Below are 20571 nucleotides of genomic sequence, written 5' to 3' on the forward strand. Positions count from 1 at the left end.
CATTAGATCATTCGGCCATGCTTGTCAAAGGAAGATGGGAGGATGTACAACTGTTTTAGAGAAGCTAGCTTTTCAAACCCCGTTTTAAGTATTTCCTACAATATAGAAAATAATAAACTTGTCAGATTGTAATCCTAGCATTCAAAGGGCAGAAGCAGAAGGGTCACAGTTGAAGGTCAGCCTGGTATATATACAAGACCCTGTCTCAAAAAGCAAAACAAAAACAAAAGTAAAAACATCCCTAATTTCTATCAATGACTGGATCCTGTCACAATTGTCTAAATGCCTACCTTTCATTAATAAATACTAGGTTAATGCCCTTCCTTTTTTGGGTTAAAGGCTACTTTCCTGCTCACCGATGATTTCTTTCTACTTATCTTTGCTCTCTGATTAGATATTGAAGACTGGAGCTGATGTTATTCTTTAGCTAAGAGAAGAATTACAGAAAAGATGACCCCCTTATCCTAAGTCTTTCTATTGTAACTCCCATAAGAAAAGATTAGCAAGCGATGACCGGACGGTCCGAGGAGGATGGGGGGTGCTCTGGCGACCGCGGGGCCCGGCAGGAGCCAGCCGCGGCGACCCACGGCAGGGGGCATGAGCCGCAAGGAGAAGCGCGACGAGGGCGGGAGGCTCCGGCCACGGTCGTGGGAGAGGGGCTGCCCCGCTCGGTGAGGCGGCCAGCGGGCGGAGGGAGGGCGCGGTGGGGGGGTGGGTGGGCCGGGGGCGGGGTGCGCCCGGGGGCGGGGAGGGCCGAGCGGAGGGAGGCAGCGGCCGGTGCTTCCCTCTGGTTATATAGCGCGGTGTGTGGAGCTCTCTCAGAGCCGGCGGAGAGCGCCCCGACTCTCGGCCACAGCTCCGCTGCAGAGCCCGGCGCCCGAGTGACAGCGGCGCGAGTGCAGGGCAGGGGACCCGAGGCGCGCTGGCACCTCGAGCGGTTGGCAGCCCTCTCGTGCGCCCCACAAGTCGTCCCTTCCCGGCGCTGCCCGCACCCTCCCGCAACTTGAGTCAAGTTGACAACTCCCGCGCCCGGAGCCACCCGCCCGGCGCACCCCTGCCCTAGGAGGAGAGGGAGCCGCAGCAGCGGCGCAGGGGACGTTCGGGCGTCGGCGGCTTGGTCATGAAGGCAGCGCGCGTCGCCTAACTCGTGGCTGTCACCGCCGCTGCTGCAGCGGGACCGGACGGCTGGGCGCTGCGGGACAAGCCAGCGGCCGCCAGCAGGAGGCGCCGAGCCGGGCGGCCGCAGCGGCAGGCACAGCCCGTGGCCACCGCGCCGAGCGCCCGGGCGGGACTGGCCCCCGAGCACTTCGGCCCCTCTCGGCATTTCGGGGGCGGACTCGGGGCGCACGCTTCGCGCCCCGATCGCAGTGACAAGCGCTCCGGGGCCAGGAGCTGGGCTGTCTGGCTCGGGGAGGGTGAGGACACACGGTGCTGGGACTCGCGCGGGACCCGGGACGTCGCGATGAACATCGTGGTGCAGTTCTTCGTGGTCACTTTCAAAGTGCTGTGGGCGCTCGTGCTGGCCGCGGCGCGCTGGCTGGTACGGCCCAAGGAGAAGAGCGTGGCCGGCCAGGTGTGCCTCATCACGGGCGCGGGCAGCGGCCTGGGCCGCCTCTTCGCTCTGGAGTTTGCCCGGCGCCGGGCACAGCTGGTTCTCTGGGACATCAACACGCAGAGCAACGAGGAGACTGCAGGCATGGTTCGTCACATCTACCGGGACCTGGAGGCGGCCGACGCCGCTGCTCTGCAAGCTGGCAATGGTGAGGAGGAAATCCTGCCCCCGTGTAACTTGCAGGTTTTTACCTACACTTGTGACGTGGGAAAGAGGGAGAATGTCTACCTAACAGCTGAAAGGGTCCGCAAGGAGGTTGGTGAGGTCTCGATCCTGGTCAATAATGCCGGTGTGGTTTCTGGACATCACCTCCTGGAATGCCCTGATGAGCTCATCGAGAGAACCATGATGGTCAACTGCCATGCACACTTCTGGACCACTAAGGCCTTTCTTCCGACGATGCTGAAGATTAATCATGGCCACATTGTGACGGTCGCGAGCTCCTTGGGGTTGTTCAGCACTGCTGGAGTTGAGGATTACTGTGCCAGTAAATTTGGAGTTGTGGGTTTTCACGAATCTCTGAGCCATGAGCTAAAGGCTGCTGAAAAGGATGGAATTAAAACAACTTTGGTCTGCCCTTACCTTGTAGACACGGGCATGTTCAGAGGCTGCCGAATCAGAAAAGAGATCGAGCCCTTCCTGCCCCCTCTGAAGCCCGACTACTGTGTGAAGCAGGCCATGCGGGCCATCCTTACCGACCAGCCCATGATCTGCACCCCGCGCCTCATGTACATCGTGACCTTCATGAAGAGCATCCTTCCTTTCGAAGCAGTCGTGTGCATGTACCGATTTCTAGGAGCTGACAAGTGTATGTACCCCTTCATCGCGCAAAGGAAACAAGCCACAAACAATAATGAAGCAAAAAATGGAATCTAAGACTGCTTTGTACGGAGTGCCATGTCGGTCAGGATGGTCCGGTCTGTGCACATCAGCAGTGCTGACGGTCTCTGGATTCTAACCCCGTGTCAACTTTTTTTTTTCTAATCAACTTTTTAAAAAATAATAAAATGTAAATTAACTGACTAGAGTGCTGGAAAAATGTGAGCTTGGGTTTCTGCCAATGGGGACTTTTTTAGACAAGGCCCCAAAAATGAGTCCAGTATTTAGACAAGCACTGTGTGACATCATTATTTTTGTAATGAACAAGGAAGTCTAGAAATGATGACTCCAGTGTGTTTCCTGTGTATGGTCCTTCCGAATTCCCACAGAACCCATTCATTCCTTCATTCATCATTGTGAAAGTCTAGCCAGCTGGCGCCCTTGTGCGTTCAAGGACTGGCACTGCCACATTTTGTTGTGTGTTCTGGGTTCTACTCATGCAAGGGTGGGTGGCTTCTCATGGCGTCTGTGGGTTTAGCTCTTGTTAAGAGGAGTTTTTGATGTCAGTTTGAGATCAGTGCAGTCTGAATGTCACAGCGAAGGCCAGAGGGTCTCTCTCTCTCACACACACTTACGATAACTAAGATATTAGGTGAGTTTTAAATTCGATCTCTGTTTAGAGACCTGGTTCATTGAAACGACTGTCCATTTTCTTCCTGTGAATTTCGCTGCATAAAGGGCCCTTTCCTCAGGGAGCTGTGGAGTCGCATTTGGGGGAGGGGACCTTGTCTACAGAACACAGCAGCTCTAAGGACAGTTTTGGAAAATGGGAATTTCTGCATTAAAAAGTCCCCATGTTTGTGCCAACTCTGATTAGTGTGGGGAGCAGATCTCGTGTGGAGTGCTGTGGATGGCTGTAACGATCCCATTGTATTACAGGTTCTTTTGAAAGGTCGATTCACATTGTAGAACAGCAAATGGCATTTTTACAGTATTTTTTGTAAAGCAAGCTATTTTGTGCCTTGAATTTGGTATCTGTGCATTAGTGAAACATTGTAAAAGTGAATCTCTACCTCTGTGTCCACGTGTGCACCATCCTCTTGTAAATGACTATGAACTATTTCGTGATTGCTTTTGTTTGTTTGTTTTAGGGTGTCTTGTTTAAACAGTGACCAATGTTTAAGGCTGTCAAAATAAGCCTACCTTTACTAATCGGGAAGTTTTCTAAAGGACTAATTAAATACTTACGTGAAAAAAAAAAAAGATTAGCAAAAGCTAAATTCCTGTAATGCCCATGAAGACTTCCTTAATAACCCTAGAATTTTTTTTAAAAAAACAAACATTTTATTGATATTCATACTTTGTGGATTTTGCATCATGCATGTGATCCCACTCATTTCCCCATCCACTCTTCCACCCCCAAAAACAAAATTTAAAAGTAAAAACAAAACAAACAAATTAAAACTCATGGAAGCTGTTGTGTGGCCCTCTGAATCACATACCCTTTTGTCCATACACCTTTACTTGCAGGTGTTCATTGCAGTGAGTCATGGGGCTGGTTTGAGGCCTCTGGTCTCTGCTGCACCACTGATAATGAGCTCTCACTGGGGCTCCTCTTGGATATCCTGTTGTTGTGCTGTGTCGTGGAAGTCCTGTAGCTTTGGATCTGAGGTCTGTCCCCTTCACAAGCTCCAGCAGATCACAGATGAGGTGGATGCTGGGGTGGGCTACTTCATAGCCCTGGTTCTGGGCCTGGGTGGTAGCTGGGTTGATCAACCTGCGAACTCTCCCTCATCATCACCACCCAGGTGAGCTCTTCAGCACCGTCCTGGCTAGCTCACCCAATGTAGCAGACAGAAGGGTGTGGGGCCAGTTCTGCACTCACACCCTCAGGTCCAGCTCTACTCTTACCCAGGTGAAGTGTAGGACCTACTCTAAAGATTACTGCACTTGATGAGTGGCAGGACCAGCTCCTCCGTTTTCATTCTCATGTCCCCGAAACCAGCTTTCCTATCTGTCACGTGGCAGTGAGCAGGGAGGAGGAAGGCACATTTCCCTTGCCTTTTCCACCCCATGGCATTTGAGGGAGGGAGTTGCTCTCCTGCTCTCACACCCACAGGCCCTACTTACCTGCTAATCAACAGGGTCAGCTCTAGTGTGTTTCCCAGGTGAGGTGCTGTGCCCTCTTTCTCGTGCTGCAGCCAGTGCAGGGCAGGACCAGCTCTCCCACTCTGGTGGCTTTGGGGCCAGCTCTCTCACCTGCCACAGGTGGCAAGGGGTGAAGGGAGGGAGAGCTTTTTTTTACCTTTGTCACCACATGGCAGAAAGGGGGGCAGGGTCAATCCTGCTCTCATGACCCCGGGACCAGTCCCCCGCCCCCCCAACAGGGTCAGCTCTGTTGTGCTGCACATGCAAGGTGCAGGGTCCATTCTACTGAGTGCTGCTGCCAGTGGGGGGCAGTTCTGTCACTCTCATGACCTCAGGGCCAGCTCTATCACCAGGCACAGGCAGCAAAGGGTGGTGGGAGAGAGGTCATCTCTCCTTTTCCCAATCCACCAGATGAAGGGTGGGGTCAGATCTCCCATGCGAGTTTGAGGCGTCAGATTACCTGCACCCCCATCAATAGGGTCAGCTCTATTATGCTGCCTGGGCTAGGTGCAGGGCCCACTCTCTTGGGTGCTGTAGCTGGTGAGAGGCAGGATCAGTTCTCCCACTCTCATAAACCCAGGACCAGCTTTTCCCACCTGCAGTAGGTGGCAAGGGGCAAGGGGCTAGTTCTCCCACTCTCGCGTCTTTTTGGCCAGCTAATCTGCACCCATGTCAGCAGGGACTGTTACACTGTGCTGCCCTGTGGGGGTGCAGGGCCTACTCTCCCAAGTGCTGCAATTGGTGAGGGGTAGGGCCAGTTCTCCATAGTGCTGCAGTCAGTGAGGGGTTGAGCTAACTCTGTGCAGCCCTATCCTCACTGCTTTCAGTGGTAACAGAAGCCAGGACATCAACACAGACAACTATTGTGGTGGGTCCATAGACCCAGACATGGCCCCTTGCAGCAGTCCAGGCCTGGATGACACTGTGGCCCCTGGTGGCAACACAGGCTACTCGGATTTGCATGGCCCTGGCAGAGGTTCAGTCCTCAGACACTAACCTGGCCCTAGGTGGCAGCCCAGGCCACCGATGTCTTTGTGGCCATAATTGGCACTATAGGCCATGGACATCAATATAGACCCTAGCTGTGACTGGACTATGGACCCAGACATGGTCCTTGGCAGCAGCCCAGGCCCAGATGTCACCATGGCCCCAGTGGCAGGCAGGTCACTTAGATTAGCGTGGACCCAACAGCCCTCTGGTCCTCGAATCCCCACATGGTCCCAGATCCTGCGCATCACACTGCCTGCGATTGCAAGAGGAGCCTCGGGCATTAGCACGGACCCAGGCTGTGGCAGGGTCATGGACCCAGACATGGCCCTGGCTATAGCTCATGCCTGTACAATACACCGGCCCTGGGTGGCAGTGCATGTCACTCTGGCTTGGCAGCAGTATGGCTCTCAGGCACCAAGAAGTGGAGGCCCAGATCCTGGGCATCAGTTTGGCCTTCGGTGGCAACATGGACCATGGACATCAGCACAGACTCAGGCTGCAGTAGGACCATGGGCCCAGACATGGTCTTTGGCAACAGCTTGGGCATGAATGTCATTGTGGCCCTCTTTGGCATTGCCAGATTACCCAGATTATCATGGCCCCAGTGGCACCATGCCCCCAAGCGTCAGCACATCCCTAGGTGGCAGACCAGATCCTGGGCATATGCTCAGCCTTTAGTGGTAAACGGAGCCATGGACATTGACACAGACCCTGGTTGAGGTAGGGCCATGGTCCCAGACATGGCCCACAGCCACAGTTCAGGACCAGAGCACCATGACCCCAGGTGGTGGCAGGGGCCATCCAGTTTCTATATGGTCCAGTGGTGGCAGCCTGACCCTCTAAAACCAACATAGTTCCAGGTATCTGTCCAGACCGCAGGCCTCTGAATAGCCCTCAGTGGCAACAGGAGCCATGGACCTCAGCTCAGAGCCTGGCCACAGCAGGGCCATGGACCCAGACATGTGACTTTTCCAGAACACATGAAGTGACTCGTAGAGGTGGCTACAAGACTCTTTACTCATATCCTTACCTTGGCGGAGGTGACTCTAATGCAGTGTCTCCTCTGCCTTCCTCATTCTCGGTGGGTGGAGGAGGGCTTTCTGCTTCTGGGGTCCAGTATAGGCCATAGGCCTGCTCAGCTACAATATAGCATTGACAGTTCCACAATAGGGGGTCCATCATCTTACATGTCATCTGAACCCTTTGATTTCAGCATCATCCGTTGAGACAAAAGGACCCGGGAGCTTATAGCACTAGTCCATTTTTGTTGTCTCTGTAAACAATAAACTGTATATATCTGAGTATCTTGTCTTATCTCAAGCTGACATATTGACAGCTTTGAAGACTTAGAAAAAATAGGCAAAATATTAAAATAGTCACATTAATAATAATATTAGTTATAAATCTATAGTTGGAAAGATAGTATTTATTGAGTGAGCTAAAATATTAAAATTAATTTCCCCTAGCTAGCTTTACATTTTAGATATGTTTTAAGTATTTAAATTCTGAATGTGACTTGTATTTGTACTAGACAATATTGCTATGGACTGGCAAGGAAAGAAAAATTGGTGCAGGTGAAGGACTAACAGAGCTTTATTTTGCCATGAAATGGCATTAAATAAAATGAGTCACCATCAGCTCATGGGGACGTTTTAACACTATATATCTATTGTAGGTCCCTAACCCCTTATTCTCAAAGAGGTGAGAAGAAATTTCCTAGCAGAATGTTTTCCCAGGAAGATAGTGGCCTTCCCCTCTCCCACCCGGGAGATTCTGATTCTGAGCACAAGGTCACTTAGTTCAGCCCAGCCAGCCACCTGGTACAAGCTGATGAAGATGGCCTAACTCAGGAATAGTGCCTTGTTCTAAGAAAAAGAAAAAAAAAGGCTGACTTAGCAAAATGGGAGGGAGCAAAAGTCCTTGCACCCGTGCCAAAGCAGCTTCAAAGATTCTCTTTGTAGTTATGCCTTTAAAAGCTTACCCCACAGAGGAGATACAACTCCTCTCTCTGCCTCACATAATGGGGTTAGTAGACAGGGGTTCCAAACATGTTTGTATTATGCTGATTAAACCTTGCTTATTACAGTCCTCTCTGGTGGACTCTCCCTGGGGGTCATAATCTGGGCACAACATATGGTGCGTTGGCTGGGAACCCCAGAGATTCCACCAGGATGATGGAAGTCTGGAGGTTTATTAGCATCTACCCGTGAGAGAGCACTCTTGATCTTTTGTCTCTTTTCTCTGTCTCTGTCATTTTGTCTTGTCTGTCTGACTATGGCTGCTTTGGTTTTGTACTGGTCAACCAATTTGGGATTTTGATATTGACAGGTGTTTCCAGACAGGGGCCTTTCTGGCCCTGGGTCATTTCCTGACAGGGGCCTTCTTGGCCCTGGGTCATTTTTAGACAGGGAGTTGCTCCCAGGTCAGTAGACAGGGATTGGAATTCTCTCAGTCCCGGGTCATTTCCAGACAGGGGCCTTTCTGGCCCCAGGTCATTTCCAGACAGAGGACTTGCTGGCCCCAGGTTATTTTTAGACAGGGATAGGAATTCTCCTATGTTAGGAATGGAGAGGAGAGAGGCAAAATCTTGGAGAGTGCCCAAAGGGAACTGGCCATAGAGAGGGTAGGGAGTACATGCCTGTGACTTGGAATGTTTTTGGGGCCACTACATCGGGTGCGTGGTGATCCCCTGGAGTTCCAGAAAACTGCTGTCTCTTTGTTTATTATGTTTAAGACTGGACTGACGAGGACTGAAAAAAAATAAGACAAAACTTAAGTGTAAAATGCAGATGACTTGACAGCAGCCCATCTAGGGTCTGTATCCCTAGCCCTGAGCCAGGTCTGATGGCAGAGAATACACTGTCTGGGTGCTGAGAGCTAAGCCCGGAGACTGCGGGAAATGCAATATGACAGAGGATCTGGGTGGGGGCTGGGGGGCTTCGAGGCCAGGGAGCAAGGACACCTGAGATGGAGCAGGTGGCAAAATCATGCACCCAGCTGAGGGCAGAGGAATGCCTCTTCAGAAGGCAGGCGGTGGAGCTAGTGACTGAGAGAGGCTGGCTGCAGCAGAACAGGGCAGCCCCTTCTCCCTTGTTCTCTCTCTGTATCCCGAGGGTCTTTGCCTTAGGCAGGAGAGAGGGACCTGCACACAGGTGACAGGAAATTGACCACTTGCAATTAAGAAACTATGCAAACGTAAAACAAAAAAATCTGAGATCATGGTCAAAAAAAGTTAACAAAAAACTTTTTTAAAAAAACATTGACAGCCAAGGACACTCACTGTGCCCACTGCTGCTGCCGCCTCTTTTCTTTTCTGAGCCAAGTTCTTCAGTATGATAACATTCAAGGTCTCTTCTGCTGGCCAGCAGTTTCCCATCTTAACCCTTTCCTGTCCTGATACTGCTTATAAGATTTCAATTATACCAACCTGTAACTTTAAAAATGTTGATTTTAAAGTAAATTCAAAAGATACATTATAAGCCGGGCGGTGGTGGCGCACGCCTTTAATCCCAGCACTCGGGAGGCAGAGGCAGGCGGATCTCTGTGAGTTCGAGACCAGCCTGGTCTACAGAGCTAGTTCCAGGACAGGCTCCAAAGCTACAGAGAAATCCTGTCTCAAAAAAAAAAAAAAGATACATTATATTTAAAAGTGTTTTTGTTTCCACAGGAAAAAATATGGGTTACAGATACTTATCACCTTTAATTAAGGTGCATATTTCTGCTTTTGTTTTATGCAATGTTCTGCTAAATAAAATCACAAAAAAGACTTTGATAAAACTTTACACATTGTCTAAAAAGGTTTTTAATAGAGGTTTTTATATTGTCCAAAAAACAAAAAGACGAAAGACTAAAATAATAATAATAAAAATGTTTGGCTAAAAAATGTCTGGCTACGTCTCAATCCTGAATATATACGCCCCCAATATAAAAGCACCTACTTATGTAAAAGAAATATTACTAGAACTCAAGGCAGACATCAAACCACACACACTAGTAGTAGGAGACTTCAACACACCTCTCTCTCCAAGGGACAGGTCAATCAGACAGAAACCTAATAGAGAATTAAGAGAATTATTGGAGGTAATGAAGCAAATGGACTTAACAGACATCTATAGAACATTCCACCCAAATAGGAAAGAATATACCTTCTTCTCTGCAGCTCATGGAACCTTCTCAAAAATTGACCACATACTCGGAAACAAAGGAAACCTCCACAGATACAAAAAAATATCAGTGTCCACCTGTGTCTTATCAGATCATCACGGATTAAAGTTAGAAGGCAACAACCACGCTGCCCCCAAAAAACCGACAAACTCATGGAAACTGAACAGTCAACTACTGAACCACACCTGGGTCAAGGAAGAAATCAAGAAAGAAATTAAAGTCTTCCTTGAATTTAATGAAAATAAAGAGACAACATACTCAAACCTATGGGACACAATGAAAGCAGTGCTAAGAGGAAAGTTCATAGCACTAAGTGCCCACTTAAAGAAAACGGAGAATGCATACATTGGGGACTTAAAAACTCACCTGAAAGCTCTAGAAAAAAAAGAAGCAGACGCGCCCAGGAGAAGTAGAAGACTGGAAATAATAAAACTGAGGGCTGAAATCAACAAAATAGAAACACAGAAAACAGTCCAAAGAATCAATGAAACAAAAAGCTGGTTCTTGGAGAAAATCAACAAGATCGACAAACCCCTATCCAAACTAATTAAACGACAGAGAGAGAACACGCAAATAAATAAGATCAGAAATGAAAAGGGGGACATAACCACAGACACAGAGGAAATTCAGAGAATCATTAGATCTTACTACAAAAGCCTGTATGCCACAAAACTGGAAAATACAAAAGAAATGGACATTTTTTTAAATAAGTATCATATACCAAAGCTAAACCAAGACCAGGTGAATGATCTAAATAGACCGGTCTCTCGCGAAGAATTAGAAATGGTTATCAAAAATCTCCCTTCGAAAAAAAGCCCAGGACCAGATGGTTTCAATGCAGAATTCTACCAGAACTTCCAAGAAGAACTAATACCTATACTCCTTAATGTATTTCACAATATAGAATCAGAAGAGTCATTGCTAAATTCCTTTTATGAAGCTACAGTTACCCTGATACCAAAACCACAAAAAGACCCAACCAAGAAAGAGAATTACAGACCGATCTCACTCATGAACATCGACGCAAAAATTTTCAATAAAATACTGGCAAACCGAATCCAAGAACACATAAGAAAAATTATCCATTATGATCAAGTAGGCTTCATCCCAGAGATGCAGGGCTGGTTCAACATACGCAAATCTATCAATGTAATCCACCATATAAATAAACTGAAAGAAAAAAACCACATGATCATTTCACTAGATGCTGAAAAAGCATGCGACAAAATTCAACACCCCTTTATGATAAAGGTCTTGGAGAGAATAGGGATACAAGGGTCCTACCTAAATATAATAAAAGCTATTTACAACAAGCCAACAGCTAACATTAAATTAAACGGAGAAAAACTCAAAGCCATCCCACTAAAATCAGGAACAAGACAAGGATGTCCACTCTCTCCATACCTCTTCAATATAGTGCTTGAAATTCTAGCAATAGCAATAAGACAACATAAGGAGATCAAGGGGATTCGTATTGGAAAGGAAGAAGTTAAGCTTTCGTTATTTGCAGATGATATGATAGTGTACATAAGCGACCCCAAAAATTCTACCAAAGAACTCCTACAGCTGATAAACAGCTTTAGTAATGTGGCAGGATACAAGATCAACGCCAAAAAATCAGTTGCCTTCCTATACACTAAGGATAAGGAAGCAGAGAGGGAAATCAGAGAAGCATCACCTTTCACGATAGCCACAAATAGCATAAAATACCTTGGGGTAACCCTGACCAAGGAAGTGAAAGATCTACTTGACAAGAACTATAAGTCTTTGAAGAAAGAAATTGAAGAAGACACCAGAAAATGGAAAGACCTCCCTTGCTCTTGGATTGGGAGGATCAACATAGTAAAAATGGCAATTCTACCAAAAGCAATCTATAGATTCAATGCAATCCCCATCAAAATCCCATCAAAATTCTTCACAGATCTGGAGAAGACAATAATCAACTTTATATGGAAAAACAAAAAACCCAGGATAGCCAAAACAATCTTATACAATAAAGGATTGTCTGGAGGCATTACCATCCCTGACTTCAAACTCTATTACAGAGCTACAGTATTGAAAACAGCTTGGTATTGGCATAAAAACAGAGAAGTCGACCAATGGAATCGAATAGAAGACCCTGACATTAACCCACAAACCTATGAACACCTGATCTTCGATAAAGGAGCTAAAAGTATACAATGGAAAAAAGAGAGCATCTTCAACAAATGGTGCTGGCAAAACTGGATGTCAATCTGTAGAAGAATGAAAATAGATCCATATCTATCACCATGCACAAAACTCAAATCCAAATGGATTAAAGACCTCAATATCAGTCCGAAAACACTGAACCTGATAGAAGAGAAAATGGGAAGTACTCTACAGCACATGGGCACAGGAGACCACTTCCTATGTATAACCCCAGCAGCACAGACACTAAGGGCGTCATTGAATAAATGGGACTTCCTGAGGCTGAGAAGCTTCTGTAAAGCAAAGGACACTGTCACTAAGACAAAAAGACAACCCACTGACTGGGAGAAGATCTTCACCAACCCTGCAACTGACAAAGGTTTGATCTCCAAAATATATAAAGAACTCAAGAAACTAGACCGTAAAAGGCTAATCAACCCAATTATAAAATGGGGCACTGAGCTGAACAGAGAATTCTCAACAGAAGAACTTCAAATGGCCAAAAGACACTTAAGGTCATGCTCAACTTCCTTAGCGATCAGGGAAATGCAAATCAAGACAACTTTAAGATACCACCTTACACCTGTCAGAATGGCTAAAATAAAAAACACCAATGATAGCCTTTGCTGGAGAGGTTGTGGAGAAAGGGGTACACTCACCCATTGCTGGTGGGAATGCAAACTTGTGCAACCACTCTGGAAAGCAGTGTTTCGGTTTCTCAGGAAATTCGGGATCAACCTACCCCTGGATCCAGCAATACCACTCTTGGGAATATACCCAAGAGAGGCCCTATCATACAACAAAAGTATATGCTCAACTATGTTCATGGCAGCATTGTTTGTAATAGCCAGAACCTGGAAACAACCTAGATGCCCTTCAACGGAAGAATGGATGAAGAAAGTATGGAATATATACATATTAGAGTATTACTCAGCAGTAAAAAACAAGGACTTCTTGAATTTTGCATACAAATGGATGGAAATAGAAAACACTATCCTGAGTGAGGTAAGCCAGACCCAAAAAGAGGAACATGGGATGTACTCACTCATATTTGGTTTCTAGCCATAAATAAAGGACATTGAGCTTATAATTCATGTTCCTAGAGAAGCTAAATAAGGTGAATCCAAAGACAAACACATAGGCATCCTCAGGAATATTAACCTTCATCAGGCGATGAAAGGAGACAGAGACAGAGACCCACACGGGAGCACCGGACAGAAATCTCAAGGTCCAAATCAGGAGCAGAAGGAGACGGAGCACGAGCAAGGAACTCAGGACCACGAGGGGTGCACCCACACACTAAGACAATGGGGATGTTCTATTGGGATCTCACCAAGGCCAGCTGGCCTAGGTCTGAAAAAGCATGGGATAAATCCGGACTAGCTGAACATAGCAGACAATGAGGAATACTGAGAATTCAAGAACAATTGCAGTGGGTTTTTGACCCTACTGCACGTACTGGCTTTGTGGGAGCCTAGGCAGTTTGAATGCACACCTTATGAGACCTGGATAGAGGTGGGCAGTCCTTGGGCTTCCCACAGGTCAGGGAACCCTGATTGCTCTTCGAGCAGATGAGGGAGGGGAACTTGATCGGGGGAGGGGGAGGGAAATGGGAAGCGGTTGTGGGGACGAGGCAGAAATCCTTAATAAATAAATAAATTAAAAAATAAAAAAAAATGTCTGGCTAAACCAATAAAAAATAAAAATTAAAAAAATAGAGCCGGACTTAAAATTATAAAGGGCCAAAAGATATTTGCTATAATTTCTTGCACCTAAATGTTTAATGGTTGATTCCGATTTTAAAAAGCTTTGTTTGTCTTGTTAAAGGGTCATGGTTATTTCTTTAAAAATTACATATGCTTATTTTGTTAAAAAATTAGTCTTTAGTAATTATAAGTTTTATACTTGTAATTTTTCTCTGAGCTCTGGTCATTAGATTCAGGTTCTCAAAAATTTGGATGTCTTTTTGATATAGATAATGTTAAAACTGTTTTATGCTGTTCTTTATTGATATACAAGAATGTCAGCTACCACCGGGAATAGCTGGAATTAGACTCCCAAAGTGTGTAGGGGGGAACAGCTACAAAGAAAACCACCAATGCCAGGTAATAGTCACCAAAAGTGTCAACTATAATAACGTAGGTTATAAAACATATATGCTTATAAAATGTTTCATATTGTTAATATTTAGATTTTAGCCTCATTGTCTTTGCTAAAATCATTAAAGGTTCAATCTGACAAAAATATGGTATATAGTTCTGGACTGTGAAAAATACAAGTTAATAATCAGTCATCCTCAAAGTACTGATATAAGTACAGGGATAAGCCTTATTTACTCCCCTATATATATGTTTTAAAGCTTAAAACAAGTAATTTTTAATAATAAAGTCTGTCTAATCAGAGATACCTGGACAGCCCTAAATACTTCAGAGATCTATAAAAATTGGCATTTAAAATAATGTTTAAAAAGCTTATATCATACAGAGACTCTGAGATCCTAACAGTGATCTAAGGTCTCCAAAGAAGACTATGGGACACCACGATGTCTCCACCTGGATAACAATGATGCTGACCACTGTGTGAGATGATCCCCAGTGCAACACTGGCTGCCAGGGCCCGGTCTAGACTGTGGACACACAGTAGGACGTTGGAGAATTGATGCACCACTTTTGCCTAGACAGAATAAGGTCAGTCTTTTCCATGTCCCTCTTCCCCAGAAACCAATCACCTTATGGGTCTGGTAAAGCCTGCTGTTCTGATCCTTCTGCCTCCAATGCTATAGAGACCTGGGTATGACTGTATATGGGCTGATCTCTGTCATTTTTATCTTTTATCTGTACTAAAGTATAATTTATTTATCCTTCTAAGATCTCTGATTGTATTAATGACTAGGCCAGCTATAATATCAGTTTAAGAGCAAAAAGAATATCCAGATCCTTCCACAAAGCTATAGCCAGCTTGTTAGCTCATTATATATAAAGGTCTGAGGATACAAAAGTTCAGAAACATTAAGGGTCTACAAAGTAATTTAAGATAGTACTAATAAACAATAAAACAATGACTACATACTGTTTGGGTTACAAGCTCAGGATTTTCTGTGTTTTTACTGGTACTCAAAGGTATGAGTCTATTTTTACTGTTTTATAGATATCTGTTATTTGCTATTTCTATGATTATAGATTTTAATATGGGCCTAAAAGTTTCAAATGTATTAACTTCTGTTCCAAGTTTAAATTTGTCTCAACAGGTTTCCCCTTGGTTGTCAGACACAAGCAAGCATCAATTCCTGACTACAACATGCTCCAAATGACTGTGGACCGTGAACTTGCTAAAAACTGATGTGGACCAGTCTAGCCTATGTGAATGCTCCCTGGCTCGTCAACAAAGTCCACAAGCCAAATGTTCCTGAATTTTTCTCTTTTTGACTAGCATTTCATCTTTGTTAACCCTTGACCATGACACCCAAAGTTAGCTGGAAGCAGTTAAAACAATACATCCTCCAATAATCCCTGGTTAAAATGTTAAGTCAAAAAAAAAAAAACATAAAAAGACTCTGTAATTGTAAGAGACAATTTGGCCAAAGTTAGCAAAGTCAGCTCGTGATTGAGCTGAGCCGTAAGACCAAGAGGAGTGGGGAAATGTAGGACCCTCACCCCTTATTCTCAAAGGGGCAAGAAGAAATTTCCTAGCAGAATGTTTCCCCAGGAAGATAGTGGCCTTCCCCTCTCCCACCCAGGAGATTCCGAACACAAGGTCACTTAGCTCAGCCCAGCCAGCCACCTGGTACAGGCTGATAAAGATGGCTTAACTCAGGAACAGGGGCCTTGCTCTAAGAAAAAGAGAAAAAGTTGACTTAGCAAAATGGGAGGGAGCAAAAGTCCTTGCACCTGTGCCAAAGCAGCTTCAAAGATTCTCTTTGTAGTTATGCCTTTAAAAGCTTACCCCACAGAGGAGATACAACTCCTCTCTCTACCCCACTATAATGGGGTTAGTAGACAGGGGTTCCAAACATGTTTGTATTATACTGATTAAACCTTGCTTATTACAGTCTGGGCCTCTCTGATGGTCTCTCTCTGGAGGTCGTAATCTGGGCACAACAACATATATATATATTCAAAATAAACTGAATAAATAAATATATATATGCTTTATATTTAAACTCACAGTAGTAGGCTTGATTTTTCTCATATTGTTTCACCTACTAGAAAATCTCAGATCAATGAGAAAATTTAGAAAGCATTACTTATCCTGTGAGGCAAGCTCTTCTTTTGGAAGAGGAAACTTGAAGGGGCCATGAATAGAGGTAACTGTGGCCTGTTTGACAGTGTCCCTGTGGCTTTTTTTATTTTTTTATTTTTCGAGACAGGGTTTCTCCGTAGCTTTTGGTTCCTGTCCTGGAACTAGCTCTTGTAGACCAGGCTGGCCTCGAACTCACAGAGATCCGCCTACCTCTGCCTCCCTGAGTGCTGGGATTAAAGGCGTGTGCCACCACCGCCCGGCTTCCCTGTGACTTCTTGACCTATGCTTTGCTCTTTCCATCCTGAAATATTGGAAGATGGCAGAATGTCATAATTGGAGAGAAGAACCAGAGGAAGCAAGGTAAACAAATACAAATTTATTCTTTTTAAAGCAGAATTCAAGGATAAAATGGAAAAAGCACCACAGTGAGTGGCAACTGAAGTTAACCCATTTTCTCCTAGCCCCAACCCTTCATCCCAAACTTTTACACAGTTGCATGCCATCCTTGACACCTCCTCCCCAACCCCCCTCCCTAATTTTCATCCTTTTGATTCGTTCTTGCTGCCAGGAAACAACAGCACAGCAGACTTCCGTCTGCCTGTAGTACTGCCTTGGGAACAGCAAGGATATTCATCAGGTTTACTTCCAAATATGGCAACCAAAGGAGGAGATGGACACTGGGAAAGGAGCCCTGGCCTTGAGTCCCCCCCCCCCCTCCCACAGTCCAATGCATTAAACAATTAGAAGTATTTCTTTGTTCCAAGTATCAGGCTTCTACAGGGAGGTCCACTGATTGGGCTACCCAGATGAGGAGGTAAATTGCCACAGCCTTAGGGTAATGCCTCCAGGTTCTCTCCCAGGACTGTTCCTAAAAAGGCAGCAACTTTGCTGGTTATCTGTCAACAGTATCAAGGGAAATTGGATGGAATTACTGACAGAAAATGGTCCCCAAAGGCCACAACTCTGCCACTGAAAATATGAGTTCAAAAATGCTCTAGCCTGAAGCTGGACATGGAACCTCCCAAACTCTTTTAAAACACATAGCCCAGGAAACAAAGGTAGTCCTTAAAACTAATCTGGTGGTCAAGATCTCCCAGGCTTGGCCTCTGCCTTTCCCCTTAGTTTCTTTTTAGCGATTGTGGTCTGCCAGACCCGTTCACAAAACACCTGAAAGCTCAGTCAGGTTTCTTCACAGGGAAATACTGCCTCCCTCTAGGCCTTGAGGGAAACATCGAGAGCCATCCTCCGCATTCTGAAGAGAAGGGCACCCCTGGGTGGAAAACTCTCCAGGGAACTATGTACCACAGTCTTATGTCTTCCAGCCAGTCAGCCTTCCGGAACAATTGCCAATCATTGTGAGGCTCCCCTGCTGGCGCCAAAAGCACAACTGTCCACCCTATGGCTTGTTGTTCTCTATGGAATTCCGTCCAGAGGAAATGGCCTACACTATTGGATAACCAGTCCAGTAAACACGTTCCTCATCACTGATCCTAATCTCCTCAGTCAGAAAGTTCTCCTTAGGCTACTAACCTAGCGATTCATCCAGACTCATCTGCTACTTTCCAGGCTAGGGCCATACATTATACATGACTCCTTTAGGAGTTACAACACACAACTTACCCCAAAACATAGAAGACATTTTTGCTAAATTCAACCCCAGTGTGGATTCACACGGTCCAAGGGGCCATTTTCATCACTGCATGGCAATTGCCTATACATGCAGCAGTGACTGCTACTGGACCCTTGAGCAAGACACTCACCTCAGGCACTGCAGGGAAACACAAGACGGCAAAGTGCCAGTGACTCCCTTAGTGAGGCTCCAACCTTGACCTGCTGCTCCGGTCTACCTCCAGCACAAGTCCTACATAACAAGATCAATATCTTTTCCCCAAGTCCAGTCCAAGGCCACTGTCACAGACCCTCAGCTGCCTAAGAGCTCTCTAGTGGGGTGGAGGCTAAAGAAAGGACTCTCCTCATAAAAGATTATCCCATAGCATCCGTGCTCCTAAGCCCTAGGGAAGCACACACTTGGTAGTTCCCGATTCTCCCGTTCCACAACAAAATGATCTGCATGCTGCTCACAATCTAGGCCTCAACAATGACACCTCCTTCTGATGATGACCTGGCTCTCTGTTTGAGGCTTGCTTACCAAATGCTCACCAGATAAGCAGAATCTTTAGCCCAGAGATCTCCAGACATGAAATTGGACCCCTGAACCTGTGGTGTGGTTGGGGAGAATGCAATCTTGATTTCAATCAAGCCCCTGCTCTGTCTCCCCCAGAATACATCAGACCAGGTTCCTAGCAGTTCCGTATGTTGGCCATGGCTTGGTTTATACCACAGAACTCCAATCATCCCACTCCCTCCTGACCTTGGTGACAACCACTGCATTCTGTAAGACCATGAGCCAGAGCTTAGGAGCTCAGGGGACCATGGGATGTATTCTGTCTTAGCCTGGCATAGGCCAGCAGGCTCCTTTTGTTCCTTCTTTTCTGTGTGGAGTGGGTAGAGGTGGGATGTGCTCTACTTTGGTTCCTGAATCATTGTTAGAGAAGTTAGATACAAAATTTCCCAAGTGTCCATGGAACGAAACTTGGAATTAGTGAAGAGAACAGAATGTCTCTTCTTGTTCGATTACTCTGTGGCCACAGACTTCCATCGCTTTGGTCTTAAGGTCAGCTCACCTCAAATATCAATGGAGAGAAACATCCTAGGCTCTATCTTCCCAGCCAGAGACTGAGGCTAACAGAGAGAGCAAGGCAGGGCGCTAATTCTTCAAGAAGTATTAGAATTTAATGTGTGGGTGAGGCTGGGGAGCACTGATAGATGGTAGATATGTAGAATAGATACAGATGCATGGATAAACTCAAAATTTAGTCAGCTGCAAGATTCTGGGGAGGAAGCGCTTTTCTAGAAAGTAGCCTAAGTGGGCTCTGTCTGTGTTCCAAGTTCCCCAGCTCTTCTCATCTCCATACTCTATTTTGAACAGTTGCTAGACAAAGGAATCATGGTATATACAGTCTAGGAAAAGTTAGTTCATTTTGAGGACTGGGTTCACATTTCAGAGTTAGCAACAGTTTTATGCACAGGAAGACATTGGTGCTATATGGGTGGAATGGGGCCCATTTTCAGATTCAAGTCTAGCGGTTTTTAGGCAGGGACCACTATTCAGGCTGGTCAGTTGTAACTTTCCAGTGAACAGCTGGGGGTAAAGAGCCACCTCACCTAATCCAGCCTATGCTACCAAATGGCTATAGCTTGGAGAGTGGCAGGCTCACACTCCCCAAGGATAGAGGGTTTCTTTTCCTTTCTCACCCACGGAGAGAGTGAACAAGGAAGGCATCCTTGCTGAAGAGGCTGCCACTCCTGCCCCGAATCTGTGGGGACAGACTTGGAAGACCAAAGAGTGGTTTCAGATGGGCTCTAGAGCCTCTCAAGGAGTCTCGTGGGATGGCAAGATCTTCAGGAAACAGGAGGATCATGGGGGAAATATAAACTCACAAGTATTTCTTTAGTGTTTCCAAATATAAGGTGGAAGCATGTCCACAATGAACTGTCCCCTCAGAGAAGTCTGATAGGTACTGTGGCAAGAGGAACTGAAGGTATTGCAGTGAGAAACATGTAGGTAGAATCTGCAAGGTGAGACCTATGCTCTGTAACTGAAGTAACAGGACATACACGGTCTAGATTTCCCTAAGGGGCACTCTGAAAGGGTGTCTCAGGGATACCCATTTGCCTCTTTCGATCAGGCCAGGGAGTAGAACTAACCCCTCCGGGTTTCCGGAATGCAGACACCCTGAGGCCATTAGACATTCCCCCCACCCCATGATTCCACAGAGAAGGGAAAGGGACCAGTGGGCATTGCTTAGCTCTGCAAGGTCATTCTCTGATCTTCATCTGGACGACAAGTGCAATTTGCCTTTGCCTGGGCTGCAACAGCAGGATTGCATGAGGGATAGCCTCGCTCTAACAGATTAACCGGAACATTTCCAGAGGAAGCACACCTGTCCTCCCCCATCCCCACCACATCTCACACACCACTGGATCCCTGCTGCTGCCCCAGGTCCAAATAGCTCTGGTTGAGGAATATGGGGCCAGTGGATACTGGAATGGTTGGGCAAAGGTTGAGGGAAGGCCTTGACAAGAATCAGGAAAGGAAATGGACTACGGGATGGGGATCTGACTCCATCAAGAGGCCATCAAGGTATTGGCAGTCACATCGGAGCTTCGCACACTGGGGAAGGCATGACGGAGTTTTTCCATGATGTCTTCTAAGCATAGGCTGACATCCTGGCTCTTTGACCCCACGTCATCTAAGTTGGAAGAGAAATATCGGGAAAGATTACTCGAGATTGCCTTACATACATGCAGGCAAAACACCACTGCACATAAAATAAATAAATTCAACAAAAAAGGAAGCTAGCCAGGTG

At 46.1% G+C, this 20571-nt stretch overlaps 2 protein-coding genes across 2 annotated transcripts in view; one reads left to right on the forward strand and one right to left on the reverse strand.

Moving 5' to 3' along the window:
- The first annotated feature begins 1267 nt into the window (after positions 1–1267).
- Positions 1268–3635, forward strand: LOC121436701 (retinol dehydrogenase 10-like). Its single transcript, XM_041636704.1, has one exon. The coding sequence runs from the start codon at positions 1463–1465 to the stop codon at positions 2486–2488; it is 1026 nt and encodes a 341-aa protein (XP_041492638.1). The 5' UTR covers positions 1268–1462; the 3' UTR covers positions 2489–3635.
- A 12867-nt stretch (positions 3636–16502) lies between these two features.
- The window catches only part of Drp2 (dystrophin related protein 2), a 120340-nt gene continuing 116271 nt past the window's right edge, over positions 16503–20571 (reverse strand). The window contains exon 23 of the mRNA XM_041636724.1: positions 16503–20454. Within this exon, the coding sequence (XP_041492658.1) occupies positions 20330–20454 (125 nt within the window). The 3' untranslated portion in view covers positions 16503–20329. The remainder of the gene's footprint in view (positions 20455–20571) is intronic.

Source organism: Microtus oregoni, unplaced genomic scaffold (assembly GCF_018167655.1).
Source record: "Microtus oregoni isolate MIOR12 unplaced genomic scaffold, Mior012 000050F_002, whole genome shotgun sequence".
Taxonomy (NCBI): Eukaryota; Metazoa; Chordata; class Mammalia; order Rodentia; family Cricetidae; genus Microtus; species Microtus oregoni.

Bases quoted from the DNA above. Each gene is read 5' to 3' on its own strand.
- LOC121436701 (XM_041636704.1), top strand. From the start codon at position 1,463: ATGAACATCGTGGTGCAGTTCTTCGTGGTCACTTTCAAAGTGCTGTGG.